Source organism: Benincasa hispida, chromosome 7 (assembly GCF_027475165.1).
Source record: "Benincasa hispida cultivar pf3 chromosome 7, pf3_genome.v1.1, whole genome shotgun sequence".
Lineage (NCBI taxonomy): Eukaryota > Viridiplantae > Streptophyta > Magnoliopsida > Cucurbitales > Cucurbitaceae > Benincasa > Benincasa hispida.
In genome coordinates, this window is record NC_143484.1 from 48,657,255 (window position 1) to 48,674,782 (window position 17,528).

A 17,528-nucleotide genomic window follows, 5' to 3' on the forward strand; every position below is an offset into this window, starting at 1 on the left:
TATATATATATATATATATATATATATTACTTATGATACAATTATACATACATATACATATTTATTTTTGTTTTGTTTAATTTTATTATTTTTTAGATAATTTATTCTCTAACTCATAAAAATAGTTTCATAGCATTTTGGAAAGAAAAATATGCATTATATAAACTGAAATGAAGTTGCTATTCTTAATTCAATATATAAAAATAATTAAATCAAATTCCTACGTATTAATATTCTACTAATTTTTAGAACAAAAAGTTAAATAAATTATCCGAGCAACCTGAACCAACCCAACCCAAATATTTCATGATTGGGTTGAGTTGAATTCATTTTTTAATAAGGATTATTTGGGTTGAAGAAATTTACAATCCGAATAATTGGGTTGAATCTAAAAGTTCTTCAGCCCAACCCAACCCAACCCACGAACACCCTAATTTAGATATATTTTTGCAAACTTGATCATTAATGAATACTTGTATATATGTTGTCCAAGCTACACACGTCTTTTGCAGCCCACTTGCATATTTAGAAAAAAGAGAGAAATTTATCATGTGATAAATTGTGGTTGAGACGCAGAAGTTGTATATAGGACGAGTGTAATTCAAATAAAAATTAAAATATCAATGCCAATATTGATATCGAGATCTTAATTTTATGAATATGTCGATATTAATGGTATTTCAGTAAATTAATAAATCTACACAAATTATTTAAATTAATAATTGAGTTGTTTTTTTTTACAAAATTTGATACGTTTCTATGTGTATGTATAAGAAGTATAATTGTAGATATCGATTGATCGTTAATATTAATATCAACCCATCCAATTTATGAATATTTGACTTATGGACGATATATCAAAGCTTTAGTTAAAAAGATAAATTCTTTAGGTTAAAAAAAATATTTTCAATCCCTAAACTTTCATGAAAATATCAATTTGATCCTTGAACTTTAATTGATAAAAATTCAGTCCTTGTACTTTCAAATTTGTAGCAATTTAGTTAAAAAACTTTAATAAGTAACAATTTAGTTAATGTATTTTATGATTTGTAACGATTTAGTCCCCATCTAAAAAATATTAGTATGTTTTAAAGAAATTTTTACACAACAGATTGATAAATGAATCAGAAATTGAATCTATTTATATATTATAGAGACTAAGTAGCTATATAATAAAAATTCATACTTAATCTTGATGAAAAATTTCATGATAGTGACTAAATCGTTATAATAAACTAAATTGTTAATCGTTAAAGTTCATGGATAGAATATTTACAAATTCAATTGTGTAGGGACTAAATCCTGATTAAAATTCAGGACTAAATCGTTTATTTTCACATAACATATATTTTTTTAAACCCATTCTTCATAATAAAAGTGGCGTCGTTTTGTTGCTTAACGATCTGCCAACACTGTATTTGCCTGCCTCCCATCTGGTGGGCTCTGCTCCGAGAGTTGTAGCCGTCGGCCGATTGACGGAGGAGATGTGCAGCGAAGCTAAGGAAGACACATTTGACAAAGCCACAGCGGCGGTCGAAGAGCTATACCATATCAGAGACACCTTTTTTCCTGTAAATCCCGATGACAAAACCTCCAAATTTCGGGAGCTATCGGATCTTGCTCTCAAGATCCTCGATTCCATTCCTCCAGGTCGATTCTGCTTCCATTTCTCTTACGACGTTCATTTCAACTTCTTCGAATTTGCTTATTGCAATAGCTCGGCTTGGGTTTTTATCCTTCTCTTTTGGTATTGGAGAAAAATGGTGGGAAAAAGAGTAATAACGGAAATGAAACTTGGGACTGCGCTTGCTTTGATGTTTGGTTTCTGAATATCTTGGATTTTTAGATGATTCTTTATGTATAATAGGCTTTCATTAGCTATTGAAGTTATTACGCTGTTGCTTGGTGTCTAGTGTTTGGTAATAACGTGAGTGCGTCTTTAAGTAACCTGAAGTTATATTGCTGTTGATGGTAACTGTAACATATACAATTATCAAAACGGTGTCATTTCTTAAAAGTTCTGTGGAACGTGAAAGTGAACGGGGTATTATGAGATCTGGCCTTTGTGCTTGTCTTTATTTCTTTACTATTCTGAAATAGACAGAATTGGCATTGATGATACATATGGAGGCAGACAAGTATTTATGATACTAGTTCCTAATGAACTGCTTTCCATGAAATTTAGGTGGTTTATTTCTGTAACGTTGAAGTTGTGAATTCGATGGATAAAAACATGGACTTGTTATTTTTCATTTTCCACAATGGTTCAACACCTTAAGCTGTGGAGGGCATCGAAAACTTCCTTACGTATTTTTTTGTTTCTGTACCACATATGCTTTCAATTCTGAGACTAGTTATTTTATTTTATGCTCTTTTTTACCAGGGTTTTATTTTACATTATCTTGGATCTAGCTAGAAATTATGGTTCTTACTAGTTAAGTTTTCTTGGGGCAGAACAAAGGAAACCACCTTTGCAGCGTGCTATGTATGAATACCTAAGAGGAAAAGTTTTAGATGTATTTCCAGAATATAGAAAAGAAGCAGAGGATCATCTCTCCAAAGCTGTAAGCGTCTTAAATTATCAAGATTTTGTAGTTTGTTTACTTTCGTTTGGAGTAGTTGATTTGACTGTTTCAAGCTCCAGGTTAAGTTGAATCCCTCTCTCGCCGATGCCTGGCTATGTTTAGGCAACTGCATTTGGAAAAAGGGAGATCTATCTTCAGCAAAGAACTGCTTTACTTTAGCATTAAACAAGGTTCCAACTGACAGTACATTTCCTTGGTTTCTTTTCATCATGTATCCCCATCTTTATTTGAGTCAATTACATTAATGTATGATACTTTAATTATTACAGCACCCTGAGAAAAAGTTACTTTGTCAGTTATCAATGCTTGAAAGGAAAATGGCTCAAGGCAAGTGTTGTGCTTCTTCATCATCTCCTTACATTGTAACCTTTAATCGTAGAGTACCCTGTCAATTTCTCGATAACTTTCCTAGAGAATTTTTTCCCCTGTAAAGGATTATTTCTGTATGGACAAAGAAAAATTACTCAGAAGTTCATTGTGATAGATTAGGGAAGGAAAAGATTTGATGTGCATGCTTTGATGCAGCTTATTTGTTGCTTTCAAGAGAGTATCAGTTAATTAGAAAATCTTACTAGAAACAGACAAGCATCATGACCAGTGAGGTCAGGTTAATTTTCATTTTTAAACTAATCAATTATTAAAGAATCTTAGATTTCTTTGATATTGGAAAGCCAAATAGAAGTACTGTGGCACTCTACCCCAAATGTTTTTGAACTCCTGATCTATATCCTCCAAAACTTTCCTACTTACATTTCAAGCTCCTCAAATACTTGCAAATGTTATGCACCAGCAAATGATATTGAACTGGTTTTATACACTAGTCTGGGTATTTAGACTTCTTTGGGGCTGGTTTTATATACTAGTCTGGGTATTTAAACTTCTTTGAGGCTGGTTTTATATACTAGTCTGGACAATTTAAAAGCAATTGTATGAGAGGAGAAAAGCCTTGTTTATACAAATGAGATATAATCTGCTTTCTTTATTTTTATTCTATTTGATCATCATCATCATCATTTGTGTTGATGAAAATATACTACCATCAAAATTGAGTTTTCTTTTTCTTTGATACTGAATGGTGTTAATTTGTTTAAATAAAATTTGAGCGAACTTTTCTGATGAACACTGATATTAGCTTGTCTTGGAAACAGTGCATCTCTCTCTCTCTCTCACTCTCACTCTGCATGTCATGATATATAGGTTAGCAAAACAAGCCATTTTTAGACTTTACAGTGTAGTAGACCCAGTTTTCTTCTGCCCTCCCAATGAATAGAATTTTTCATATCACTAACTTTTTTTTTTTTTGGTTACAATTTCTGAGTAACCATGATAATGAACATATGTATGTCACTGTCAGCTCATATCATTTGTTTATCCAAAATTTTGTTCCTTTTATAGGTACTGAGAATGAGGCAAAGCTTGTAGAGGAAAGCATTCAACATGCAAAAGAAGCAGTTACTTTGGATGTGAAGGATGGAAACTCTTGGTGTAAGATTGCACATCAAAGCTTGAGTAACATTATGTTTATTTGTAATTACGACTTGCATGGGTTTGTTATGCCATAGTTTTGCTAAGTGCCAAACTTACTCAACTTGTTTGTAGGTTCTATAATAATTTGGATAACTTTCTTATAATATGCTCAGAACTGAAATGTTTTTTGATGTGCATGTTCATTCCGAATACTGTCTTCCTATACCTTCTAGCTCACTCCTGCAATTTTCGTAACATATCCACGCTAATTTGTCTTGCAGATAACCTAGGAAATGCATGCCTTACAAGTTTTTTTGTTACTGGAGCGTGGGATCATAGTAAGCTTCTGCAATCTTTGAAGGCATATCAAAATGCGGTGGGTGTCTATAGTAATAGCAGTGTCTCGTTTCATTCTAAATCCCATAACTTGATAAATTAACTCTTTAATTGAGTTTTAGGTTTATTTTAAAGTTTTAAAATTTGCTGATCTTTTACAGGAAAAAGATGAAAAAATGTTGTCAAATCCAGACTTGTATTTTAATTGTGCAACTGTAAGTTAAATTTATCTTTCCTTTTCAGTTTGATTTGGCCTCTAATGTGATTGCTTGCTTTCTATAAGTTTATGAAGTAGTTATATTTAAAACCATCTTAAAATGTATAATATTCTACCATTTTGGTTATTGTCATTCAGTCAACGAATGAAGTCTGTTTCAGCTTGACAAAGATTTCTTATGTAATGGACAAAAATTGGTCACAATAAGCTTTGTCAACTTGTTTAGTCAATTGATGAATGGCAATTCAGTGTCTTGTCAATCAGTGTAGGAAGAGATTTGTGAGGGTTGATAAGGATAGTTACAGAGTAGAATGTGGTTGCACACGTACTGACATACAGTATTTGAGAATGTGCTAAATTCTTTCTATGCACTAGTTGAGGTGAACACTGATATTTGGTTGTCCCATGAGTTTAGTCGAGTGCGTGTAAGCTGGCCCAAACACATACTGATACAAAAAAAATGGTGGCAATCAGAGGAAAGACTGACCTAATTTTGTGGTAGAGGTAGAGAGCTTTTGTTTATGAGTCGACAAATCAAATAATATTAGAGGAATTTTTACTTTATTCCTTTACATGTTACTACCTTTTGTATATCTTGTTGTTGTGGAGAGTCAAACTCATTCAGTAATTTCTCTTAAACGTTCACATTTTCTGACTCATTCTTTTAGGTTAACAAATATCTGGAGAACTATGACAGGGCCCTAAGTGGATTTGAGGCTGCTGCTTTGAAGGATCCTAGTCTTAGTGCAATTAGGGAGGTCCAGAAGATGGTGAATCTTCTTGACAAATTGGACAACATGTTGAAGGTATACTCACATCTTTGCGGATCAATAAGATAAAACATTGCACTTCTATTGACTAGGTGTTCACTTTTCCCCCCTTCACAACGTCTCGTTGTTTTCGAGTACATTCATACGTGCATATAGTTGTTTATCTTCTCTGTGTTTGATTTGCGGCCTGGTTCTTAAATGTGACTTCCATGTGATTAGTGGTCGTGGCAATAAGAAGTGAAAAACCTTATTTTTGTAGTTTATTTATATATTTTAAATTTTTTTAGTGGTCTTAGAAGAGCAAGGAAAGGTTTGAAATGGTTGGATAAGTATGGCAGAGGTACCATCGAAATACCAAGTTATAAAAAATTCTCTCCAATCGATTGGATATTTAGGGAAAAAAAAAAAAAAAAAGAGAGAGAGAGATTACAAATCTCTTCTGGTAAAAGAGCTCCAACTAGACATAAGAAAGGAGTGCAAACCAAGAAAGCTCTCTTTGCGAAAAATTTGCCTACTTCTTTCCATCCAAAGCTTCTCATGAAGTAGCAAGTTGCATCCTTAGTCCTCGACTCTGAAAGCCACTGAAATATTTAGCAAGAAGTCTTCAATTGAATGAGGAAGAGGCATGTGCAAATGAAACCTATTGCAAAATCTCAAACCAGAATCTCCTGGAGTAAGCACAGGCCAAAGTGAGATGATTCCATCTTCCCTACTGTCCTTGCAGTGAGTGAACTAAGAAAGGAGAAAGACCTTGAATCGTAGTTTCTCATTAGGTTCATGCATTTCTTTCATTTCCAAAATACAAAATACGTATGTTAAACAGACCTCATATCCAATCTCTGCTTCATTAATTTGTAGAAAAATAGGAAAATGATAACATGACTGAGTAAATGTATGAAGATTTTCCTAAGGCGCGTAGTATACGGATGATGTTCATATTATTTTGTCTTCTAGGCACATACTAAGACACGAAGAGGTGCGTCTTTGCCGTCATCAGTGGATGCCCTTAGTTGTAAGTTACCAGACCTTTTGCATATTAATCTCTTCTGCAATGATATGCAATTTACTAAGCATCAAAATTTGGCATGTTTTTTTAACCTCCTTTTTAATTCAATATTTACTGATTGTTACATGTTTGTTTTAACTTTTTAAGCAAACTTCTCATACAAGAGAGCCACTGTAGACCTTCTGTCAGAGGGTCTGAACAAAACAGTTGCAGTAACTGGGAAGGTGTTGTTCTTCATTAAGCATGATAGCCTTGCCCCACTGTAAGTTCCCCCATGTGAATCAACTCTGATGAAACTAATTTCCTTGTTAGCTAGTTATTCCAGACACTTCTTTCATTTGTCCTTATGAAAGTTTGGTTTCTATCGACAAAAGCCAGGCACTTCTTAAGCATGTTTTAGCTATTACAGCAGCTATCCTATATTGTTTCTCTTCTTCTCCTCTAAGGTCCTGGAATTTTTGTTTATGTACTTTTATGCTGTACTTACATTATTTCAAATGGGGCAAGAGTTTGAAGGAGAGAGGAAAGGAAGAGGTCGATCATATTCTACAAGTTTCTTATGTCCCATTTGAGAACCATTTGGTTTTTGAAAATTGTCCTTGTTTTCTTACACATTTTCCATGCTTTTCATCTTTCTAAGTAAACATTTGTATTTTTAGCGAAATTCAAAAACAATACAAGTTTATTATTTTTTTTAATTTCAAGATTTTGCTTGGCTTTTGAAAATACTTCTAAAAATAGATAACAAAACAAAGAAATCAATAAGTGGAAGTAGTGCTTATAAGCTTAATTTTTAAAAATAAAAAATCAAAAGAACCTTAGAGTTCTTAATTTTTGCATTTGTGTCTATTTCCTAGATAACATCACATAACTTAATCATTTGGTTTTGCAGATATTATTTGGTGTGTGATTCAAACCAAACATGCTTTATTTTATCGTTGTATGGTATGCGGAATGATACGGTAAGATACGGCAATATTATAGGTTCTATGTTTCAATGTTATTGATTGTCGATACTGATCTATTAATGCACTCTGCAACAAAATTCCAACGTTATTGATTGTCAATATGATCTCATGTTTAGATTGCTTGTCTATTAATGCACTCTGCAACAAAATTCCTCCCAGGTTAAGGAAGGAGATCAGATAACACTACTGGAACCGTATTATCGCAACCTTGATTTCTCTTGGAAGGGAAAGGTATCTATCTCAAATATTTAAACTTTTATCTTTCTGTCCAAATTAACTCAAATGCTTCATTGTCAAGTTATCGTATCAGTTGTTTTACAAGGTCTCGTGATATGTTTAATAAGCACATTACTGAACTAAAAGTAACATATAATTTGTACATTTATCCACAAAATAACATGGAAATAAATGTCTTATGAGATTAGTTTGAATATGTTGAACCAGCATTACCAGTTCAAATCAACCCGTGTCGATTTCTTAGAACAACTTATTGTCAATGGAAAAGCTCCCTCTGCTCAGCAGGCAGTCCAGGCATCAATATATGCCCAACACAAACCGTGAAAAGCTGTTGCAAATGGAATTTTTTTAAAGCTGTTGGAGCTGTATATTCCATGTCTTTTTGATGGTCGTCTGTGTGTTCGCTGTAAATAGATTTGGAATGTGAATGAAAGATGTGTGGAAATTTTGAAAAATCAACATCAAGAGGAAGTTTGCATTTTGTTGGTTGTGAGTTGTAGTTGCTGGCTGTTGTGATTTGAATTGAATCTTTTTACTGAGTGATGTATTTAATATTGTTTTTTACCCCTACATATAACTTACACTCCTAGAATTGTAAATTTCTCACCAAAATGGCTTTGTATAGAGTGCGAATCTTGTTAATGATCATCAACAGTTGATTTTATTGTACTCTATGGACCTTCCATTTACAGTTCTATTTAAATTCAAGTTTGCTAACTTTTAATGTAAATTCCAGAAGTAGAGTGAACAGCATCCTTTCAGAAGTATCATGATTCAAATCTTCATTCATACTCATACATGCGTGTATTTTAGTCTTCATCTTAATTTTTCTGTCAAATTATAAGTTTAGTTCTTGAGCTTCAAAATTTTTATCTATTTGGTCCTTGAATTTTAAAAAATATCTTATAAATTTTTTAACTTTCAATTTTATACAATAGATTTGTGAACTTTAAAAAGAAAGCCTCAACTTTTAATTTTGGGGTTATTGACATTATTGAATATATAATTGAATTTTATGTCTAATAGAATTCAGATTTGTGAAATTTAAAAAAAAAAATTACATAAATTAAAAATTTATAAGACATCAAATTAAAAATTCAAGTATCTTTTGGAAACATAAATTAAAAATTTTGATAATGTTTGGTAATTATTTGGTTTTTGATTTTTGAAGATTAAATTTATAAACATTTAGCTAAGAATTGACTCTTTTACTTTCGAGAAGAAATACACTTAATTTTCAAAAACCCAAAACTAATCTATAAGACAATTTTTAGAATTTTTTTAAAATTTAGGGACTCAAAAATACTTTTTTTTCCCTTTTATTTTTCTTTTTAAAATAAGTATACTTTTAATTCAATTTCCCCAAATTATAATGTCTACCTTTATCATTTTTCGCGTCCTGAAATTAATTTAGAATAAAACAAATCAATTTACCATTAAACTCCCGATTCAAATGTTTGTAATCCTACAAACAAGGTTAAAAAAATTTATTAAAATTCTAGAGACTAATATAAATATTCTAATTTTTTAGAACAAAACTTAACATCTAAGGACTAAAACTATATTTCAAATAAATAATCATCACAATGAAACATTATCTAAATTTAAAATTTGTTCGAAAACCCTCATACAAAAAAGGAAAAGAAAAAAAAAAGAAAAAGAAAAAAAGGGAAAAAGGAAAAAGCAAAGCACGAGGTTGATGGAGGCAGTAAAATGCATACATAAAAGACGCATTTGCTCCCCAATTTGGCCATCCACCACTGGAACTTTCTGAAAAGGTTGAAGTCGGAGTCGACACAAAGTCAAAGAAAAGCCCAAACCACTTTCTTCTTCTTCTTCTTCTTCTTCTTCTTCTTCTTCTTCTTCTTCTAGGGCTTCTTACTCCCATTCTTCCATCTTCCTTCTTTTCTCGCAATCTTGTTTCCCCTCTCCTTCAGATTCAGGTATGTATTGTTTTCAATCCCCTAATCAGGCCATTTGATCATGAGACCTAGCGATTCTATTTTGTTTTTCCCTTATTTCTTGGATAGATCTGAGTTCTATGGTTGGTTAATTTATGTAGCGGTGGTTGATTTTTTTACTTGTTTAGAGCTCTTCTGAAACAGAACCCCTTTTGTCTACGGTTCTGGGTTTCTTTTGTTTTGTGGGTTTGTGTGAATTTTGCTGCTTACGTTTTTAACGTAAGTGTTTTTGTCTAATATAGAACAGTTTTTGTAATTTCATAAGGATTACCGCAGAAGTTTCTTTCTTGTCAGAATAATACGAGGTTATGTTATGATGAGATTTGGGTATCAACTTGGTCTTGTTTCAACTTAGTACATCAATGATCGTAGTGGCTGGGTTGTAGGGTTTGTTTAAATCATGGGGTAGATTAGTTGAAGATTCATTATAATAGAACCAAGTTTTAATCTGGGTAATTTGTAGCTTTGCGTTACAGTTTTTCTAACCCCATCGACGTTGGGTTGTGTCTGAAATCTGAGGTACTTAAAGCATTTTAAATTTTATCTTCTTCATAGTCAATGATCTGTGGATTTTTCTGTGCATGTGTTTTGTTTTTAGTGAGGAGGCCTGAAGTTGGCTGTGGGGAGCTAAATCTTTGTCCAGAAAGCTGAACTTATTTGCTGCAGATAAGGTAAGAAAATGAACTACTTTTGGATGAATTTTTCTTCTAGTGAATTATTGAGGCTCGTCATGTTTTGTAGTTTTATCTCTCTGTAGTGGTGTGTGCATCCTTGATCACATTTGGGTCTATGTTCATGGTTTGTCTATGTTAACGAACGTGCCTTTTGAGGGGAAGGGTCGTTTTCAATGGCTTGTGGAGGTCTGAGCAATTGGAATGGTAGGGTGTTCAGGAGAGTGGAAATGTATCTCAGGAGATTTGGCCCCTCGTTTACTTTCGATTCTTTGTGGGCTTTGATTTCGAAGATTTTTTTGCAATTATTCTATAGGCACCATTTCACATAGTTGGAGCCCCTTTTCTGTAGAGGGAGAGTTTTGTCTACCTCAATCATTTCCGATCTTCCTTGTTATGTGTGTCTTTAATGGAAGAATGAGAAAGCAGTATCCCGTATGATCTTTATTTATTTATTTATTTTGTGGAATTGGATATAGTTTCAGTTTAGCATATGCTATTCAAGTGGGTGTACTTTGATGGGAAGAACTAACAGTGTTTTTTCTCTTTTGTGAGATGCACTTCCGGTCATCATCATGCCAAAATGCAGATATTGAGCTGGTTTTTATATCTGAATGGACACCAAGAAGTTCATCCAATTGGTTGAGGAGAAGAAGAAGAGGGCTTTGGAGAAGAAAGAAGCCCCATTGAAATGGGAACAGAAACTTGAAGCTGCTGCCAAGGCAAAGGCTGATGCTGAAGCCAAAGCCAGGAAGATCAAGGCTTCCAAGCATAAAAGAAGATCACTATCAGACTCTGATACTGATTCCGAAAGTGATAGCCATGAGGGAGGAAGGAAAGCAGGTAAGAGAAGTCATAAGAAGCACAGGAAACATAGCTACTCTGATTCAGGTGACAGTGAGAAGAGAAAAGAGAGAAAATCTAAGCAAAAACTGAAACGACGTCGCTCATCTCACGATGACAGCAGTGATGAATCCGATGACCACTCTGGTGAAGATAGGAGGAAGAAGAGAAGCCATAGAAGACATGCACATGACAACTCAAGTTCTGATGAAAGTTACTCCAGTTCTAGTGATGATGATGTTGAGAGAACAAAACGAAGTCATTCCAGGCGTCATAGACATCATAGGCGAATTGACTGTTCATCATCTGATGATTCTAACAGTGAGGATAATAGTTCTTTGCAAAGGAAAAAACGTGTCAGACACCACAAGTCCCACCATCGACACGGGCGGTCCCATCGATCATGTAGTATTGATTCATTAAACCGTAATTACTGGATGCGTGATGCTAGAAGCCAGTCCTCAGGGAAGTCATCTGACGATAATCATGAAGAATCAGCGTTATTACAATCTAGGCATAAGAGTAGCCACCATAACAAATACCGGCACCATCATTCAGGTGTCGATGGTTCGACCCAGATCGATGAAAAACATGCTGACAAGAACTCTGATGAAAATGACCATGATCGTGCTAAGGATTCTCATTAACCAACCCCAAATACTACTACTAGATGGGGGATACTACTTGTGATTCTTACGGATATTGGTTTATTGTTCCTGCTACGTGTTCGTTTTATGTGGAGGATTGCTTATGTATCATTGTTAAGACACTTTTGGGATTTAGGGTTTACATCTGTATCACTTTATCCAGGCCGCATGACTTTTGGCTGTAATTCTGATACTATTATATTATTATAACTATAGCCTTCTGCTCAAGTTTTATTAGCCAAAGTTGGATGTGGTTGAATACTTTAAGATGCAAACAAATCGTTTTCTTCATCCCTGCCTAACTCATGATAGTGAATTTATTTTTCCCTTTAGATAAATGGATTTGAATCTACACAACATAAAGAACACTAATGTCTCTGCAAATGTTGCAAGTAGTAGCTGAAATGTGGCTTATTTAATGTTCAAATTTGACATCATTTGTCAATTACAATGAATATGATGTGTTCTACCATTTCTCGTGTTTCTCTACTAGTTGCTTTACAAGCATTATTGACACACCGGCTGATTTTAGTGTAGAAAACATTCAAAAAATAAAAACATCCTCTCGAACTTCTCAAGCATTTAAGAATATATCATACGTGTCAAAACCGTTCCTCGTGAGAATTTTTAATACTATGATAATATGGAAAAAATTTCATACTACATTCATTACTGGCTAAAAAATAATATTTCTTAAATGTTCATAAAATAAAAGAATAATAAATTTATAAATCATTTAATGTCAAATAATGAATAGGAATAGTATGAACTACTACGATGATAATAGAATTTCCTCATTTTCAATCTTCAAATATCCTCTATGCCTACTGGTGTCCTATAACCTGTGCCTATTTAATGAGTTTCAGATGTTTGGCAAACAAATATCATAAAAACGTAGCAATATGACCAGAAAAATCATGCAAATTTGATCATCAACATGAAGCGTTTTCTGACTGTATTCTAAATTTATAGGGTTCATCAAATATGAAAGTTTTCAATTTGCCAATATATAAAGTTCCAAGAAATTTCTAAACGTACATGTGAACCAGACCTCCAGATTAGAACAGATGGGAGGTAGGAGTCCTATAACTTAGCCGCGTCAGTCCTGAAAAATTTGGACAAAAATAGTGTTTTCTAGTCTCCAAAATACATTTATTGTGTTGTCCGAGCTGAGGTGCTTACCCTCAGCAGTAGGATGAAAAAATGATTATAAACATCTCTGACCAAATTGATGATACAACAATACTATTCTCTGTTTGTTCAAAAATTCTTTAGTATCTTCTCACTAGAGACTCCATCTGCTACAAGAATCGACGTAATTTCCTGCAAAACAGATATGGAAAATGAAACATTTGATTTACAGATAATCGTTTTAGTCAGGATATAACACAAAACTACTCATCAATTATTTTCTCAACTAAATGATTTCACTAGGGTGTTCATTAACAACCAATAGCAGATGCAGTTACCATGAAAATATAACATACAAGCAGAACAAATGGTGATTTCAAGAATCTAGTGCTCGAGTAATCAAATCATATAGTAGCACTACAGCTAGCATGTTAGCATGTCCAAATTTTCAGATTTCGATAAGCATCAAAGGTTGAAATTTGTGGATAAATGATGCGGGTATGAGTTTCTAGCATGATTCACAAATAACATCAAATTTTTAGAGAGGGTTGAGACGTAGGTAGGTTTAATGCTTCCCTTTCGGACTTCAGTAGCTAGGTTTGCAATTATGATATTGGTTTTGTTCTTTTGGATTGGAGTTCACTTTTATAATTTGTTTTGGGCTCCTTTTATTCAGAATTGTTTTATGTATGACTGTATTCTTCTAATTTTCAATCTAACCAAAACAATAATAATAATAATAAAATAACAGCGAACTAAGAAATTAGTTATAATAACCATGGCATAGAGAGTACCTCGGTCATCTGTTTCTGACCACAGAGTATAGCACCTGTCGAAAGAGGGTCAAAAGCTTTCTTTGCTTTACTGAAGGTAGCCTATAAGAGAGAGCAAAAAAAAAAAAAAAAAAAAAATGCCGGGTCTATTAACTCAAATTCCTACAATTTCAACAAAATTAGATAAGGGGAGAGAGACGTCTAAGATCAGACCTACCTGGACATAGCCACTTTCACCAGTCCAATCACTCCCAGGTTGTGACAATACTGGCACAACCTCAACACCAGATGATTCCCACTCATCAAATCTATCCTATAAAAGGAATAAACAAATGAATTTCACAGTTCTTGTTCTGTAGATGGCAAGCCACAATGCAACAAGCAAAGACTAACTAGACCTGATAAGCCATTCTTTTGAGGTTTCTTGCCCCATAATATAGCCTCACATCAGACCTCTTACTGGCACCAAAGCCTGACTCAATCAGAGATCGTATCGGACTACACAAAAAAAGGCAAATAAACAGTCAGACCAGCAAATCAAACGGACAGTGAAAAGACTGAAAGTTATTTCTACTGTGTATGGCCAATTTGGTTCACAATGAAGTATACCAAGTTCTTTGACCTTGGGACAACTGGACACATTGAGCAGCAAAGTAGCAACACTCTAATGTATAATTGTGTGGCTGTGTACTTGAAAACATTCAAATAAATTATGAAATAAGAGAAGTAGATTTTAGAGGCAGGAGAGAGAACAGTTCAATATGAATCTGTTACAAATCAAATCAAATCAAACGCTACAATTGTAACACTTCCATATCCTATGGCTAAGGAATACCCAGAATCAAACACTTCATTGATAAAAAGTTCTCATCATCACACGCCAGCATACTATCCATTTTTTTTTTTCAAGGCAAATACCCAGAATACAGAGCCTATAAAGCAAATGAAAAACAAGACCTATAACTAACACATCCTACACATAAGGAGAGCAAAGGGTAAAATATGTTCCATATAATAAGCCAATGACCAATTATGAACAACAAAAATATCAAATGTTAAGCTAATATTAACCATTTGAACAACAAAAATAAGGTTATGAACTGACACAAACTCCTCCTAGGGGATTGGAGGGGCAGACAGGTATCAACCCACATTTCATTACACTTATCGCACTATCTATTGATACACAACCAACTGGGAACAACGCCCCAGGGGAGGGGGGCCTTATTTAAGACTGATATACAACCAACCACGAACCACAAAAATATAAAATGCTTTGAACTTCAAAAGGAAACATATTCTAACTTAAAACATTTTAATGAAGATTCAATTGTTAATCACAAATGTAGAAAATGCTCTAAGCAACTAGCAACTACCAACTAATCAAACCTGCATTCTAAATGAAAAACGTGAAGTTCAATTTTCACCTGATTGTGAATTGAAGTAGCAACTTTGAATCGAGTTACAAAAAAAGGGAAGAAAAAAAAAAGGCTTAACAACTTTGGACTTGAGCAAGCACACTTTAGCAAAAAATTCTCGAAATTTCAGAGAACAGAGACGATGATTTAATATTCGGTTGAGTGAACTCTGCACAGAAGCTAAGTTCAGACACGTCAAAACTATTTAATTTGAATAATTCCTCAGACAATATTGGTTTCAACAACTTTCTGTTTGCTCAGAAGTATGCTTGCAACGGTAGGATTACAATAATGATCTTGATATCATCTCAAACATATACTCCATTTTTCCAAAAAACTCTAATTGGCATTAATGTCTTTAGAGTTTATCCACTGTTTGGGCACTTCAGACATATAGAAGATGCAAAATGTGAACCAACACTTCCATTTTTGTGATAGTTTCTTCTAGGGACCTGATCAACATCTGAATTCCATGCAAAGAAAATCCAGTTACAAACTGTCTCAAAGGTGTCCAACTGAAAGCGCTCTGCCCTGACCTTAACAAGCAACTCAAAATTACCACTTTTTCCTTTCCATTTTCTACACAAGGAGCTAAAGCTAAAGAAAACCAGATCAATATGTAGCCTTGCGGAGCTTACAAATATTAACCACAAATCGAGGTTCAAAATCTTCTGATTTTAATTCGTTCTTTGATTGTTCGAGACGACAAATCCATGAGTCCGAAGAAAATTAACAAAGAACATAAAACTAGAAAACAAAGCATGCCGGGATACGTTAAGCTAAAGGAGAATGAACTTTTCTTCTAAAACGAGAAAGAGGGGCGCACCTGATTCCGGATCCAGTAGCAAAAATCAAAACGGTAGGGTAATCTTGAGGCGGCGCGATTTGATCGACATCGAATCCCCTCCCCATGACCTGACTGAGTTGCACGACATCTCCTTTCTTCAATCCACAGAGAAGCTCAGCGATTGAGCCCTCCACGCTCTTCACCAAGAACTGGAACACGCCTTCCGCAGACGCAAGTAACGGAGGAGACGCAATGGCAAGGAACGTCGGTTTCTCCACGTCGGGGACACGAAGCTGCAGGTACTGACCAGCACGCGTGTGAGAAGCAGCGAGGTCCGGCGCGTCGGACACGTCTATGGAAACGTGGAAGAGAGACTCGGCGGCAGGCTCGATTTCGGCGAGAGGAGCTTGAGTCCAAGCAGCGGTGTCCTGGCGTACGGCAGCAGCAGCAGCGGTAGCGAATCGGGGGGCGTGCTGTCGGAGGTTGAATCTAAGATGGCCGGGGCTCAGGCGGCGGAAGAGAGACATGGAAGAGGGAGGAGGGGGAAAGAGGGCATGGGGATGGGGAGGGGGAGGGGGAAGGGAGAGAGAAGAATTAGGGAAGGAAATGGAGATAGACATGGAGATGGGAGCTCTGTTATATTTCGGAGTTTTGTGTTGATGGTGGAGAAAGGAACGAAATGCGGCCGGCGGCTTCGGCGAGAAGGTAGGTTGCGATTTGATAGGACGCGCCGCTAAAACCAAATAATCGGAGCAAGTTTAATTGGATCTCCACGTGGCGTTCTTACAGACGATTCTTGGATGCTGGGGATAACTGGATCGATCGCCTTTGTTTGGAGCATTCTCACGAAAAATGATCAGTAGTAGCACGATTAAGTTTTCAATTTACAAAATTAGCATTTTTTTTTTAATGTTTTGAGTATATAATCTTTTCAAATCTTATATTATTTTCAAATGTTCTCCAAATTTAGTTATACTTATTAAATATTATATCAAATTATTACGTAATTTTTTAAATTTTTAACATAATTTATGTTTTCACAAGGGTGAGATATGAATTTCTAAAATTTCAAATGGATCTTCTAGTTATCAAAATAGATTTTTTCAAATTGATTCAACATTTTAAAATTTTGGAAAGATCAAATTTTACAAAAAAAATTGGATAAGATTTGGGATATACCTAGAATCTCGATGTTAATCTTACCTAGGATTCCATCGAGAAAGCTCAAATATATGAATTTTGATGCTACTTATGTCTGACATTTAACCAAGAAAGCTCAAATATATAGAATCTTGGTGTTACTTTATCAAGGATTAACGAGATGCACATAATCTCGACGTATAATCTGGTTAAATCTATTGAGAAAACTCCAAACAATCAAAAAGTTGAAAATTTTTTATTTTTTAACTAAAATTTCATGGTCGATCTCACCTGAGATAGACCAAGAAAAACTAATTTTACGAGTTTTTTTTTAAAAAAAATGCTAGTTTGTAAGGTAAAAAACTTAAATGTATTGTTTTTGACAATTTTCCATTCTCATTCGTTAGATTTTATTTTTTTTTTTTAATCGCAGGGTTCATTTGAAATTCGACTGTAGAATTTTTGTAGAGGATTTTAAAAATAGATTTAAAAAAAAAAAAGGAAAATATTTACACGAAATAATCAAATTTAATCATCTTCTCACTTCTCCCTCTTCCACCTTCTCTGTCTT

General features: G+C 34.3%; 3 protein-coding genes across 6 annotated transcripts; 2 read left to right on the top strand and 1 right to left on the bottom strand.

The window, feature by feature from the left end:
- The first annotated feature begins 1,259 nt into the window (after positions 1–1,259).
- Positions 1,260–8,258, top strand: LOC120080799 (uncharacterized). Of its 3 annotated transcripts, none has more exons than XM_090315685.1 (13): positions 1,260–1,650; positions 2,455–2,564; positions 2,645–2,755; positions 2,855–2,912; positions 3,981–4,070; positions 4,334–4,428; positions 4,550–4,603; positions 5,274–5,411; positions 6,330–6,387; positions 6,529–6,643; positions 7,274–7,343; positions 7,509–7,580; positions 7,775–8,258. In XM_090315685.1, the coding sequence occupies exons 1-13, from the start codon at positions 1,485–1,487 to the stop codon at positions 7,970–7,972; spliced, it is 1,335 nt and encodes a 444-aa protein (XP_090171811.1). In that variant the 5' UTR covers positions 1,260–1,484; the 3' UTR covers positions 7,973–8,258. The 3 variants fall into 3 exon arrangements, with proteins under 3 accessions (XP_090171811.1, XP_038891369.1, XP_090171812.1); XM_039035441.2 differs by having other exon boundaries at positions 7,794–8,258; XM_090315686.1 differs by lacking the exon at positions 1,260–1,650 and adding an exon at positions 2,167–2,307.
- Positions 8,259–9,293: 1,035 nt separating this feature from the next.
- LOC120081332 (FAM133-like protein) lies at positions 9,294–11,936 on the top strand. 2 transcript variants are annotated; one of them, XM_039036086.2, is made up of 3 exons: positions 9,294–9,529; positions 10,146–10,218; positions 10,774–11,936. In XM_039036086.2, the coding sequence occupies exon 3, from the start codon at positions 10,833–10,835 to the stop codon at positions 11,706–11,708; it is 876 nt and encodes a 291-aa protein (XP_038892014.2). In that variant the 5' UTR covers positions 9,294–9,529; positions 10,146–10,218; positions 10,774–10,832; the 3' UTR covers positions 11,709–11,936. The 2 variants fall into 2 exon arrangements, with proteins under 2 accessions (XP_038892014.2, XP_038892015.2); XM_039036087.2 differs by having other exon boundaries at positions 9,330–9,529; positions 10,808–11,936.
- Positions 11,937–12,632: 696 nt separating this feature from the next.
- Positions 12,633–16,730, bottom strand: LOC120081331 (FAD/NAD(P)-binding oxidoreductase). The gene is made up of 5 exons (XM_039036084.2): positions 15,857–16,730; positions 14,011–14,110; positions 13,830–13,925; positions 13,634–13,714; positions 12,633–13,031 (listed from the first exon to the last, which is right to left on the bottom strand). Exons 1-5 carry the CDS (start codon positions 16,435–16,437, stop codon positions 12,969–12,971), a joined length of 921 nt encoding a protein of 306 aa, XP_038892012.1. The 5' UTR covers positions 16,438–16,730; the 3' UTR covers positions 12,633–12,968.
- Between the last annotated feature and the right edge of the window lie 798 nt (positions 16,731–17,528).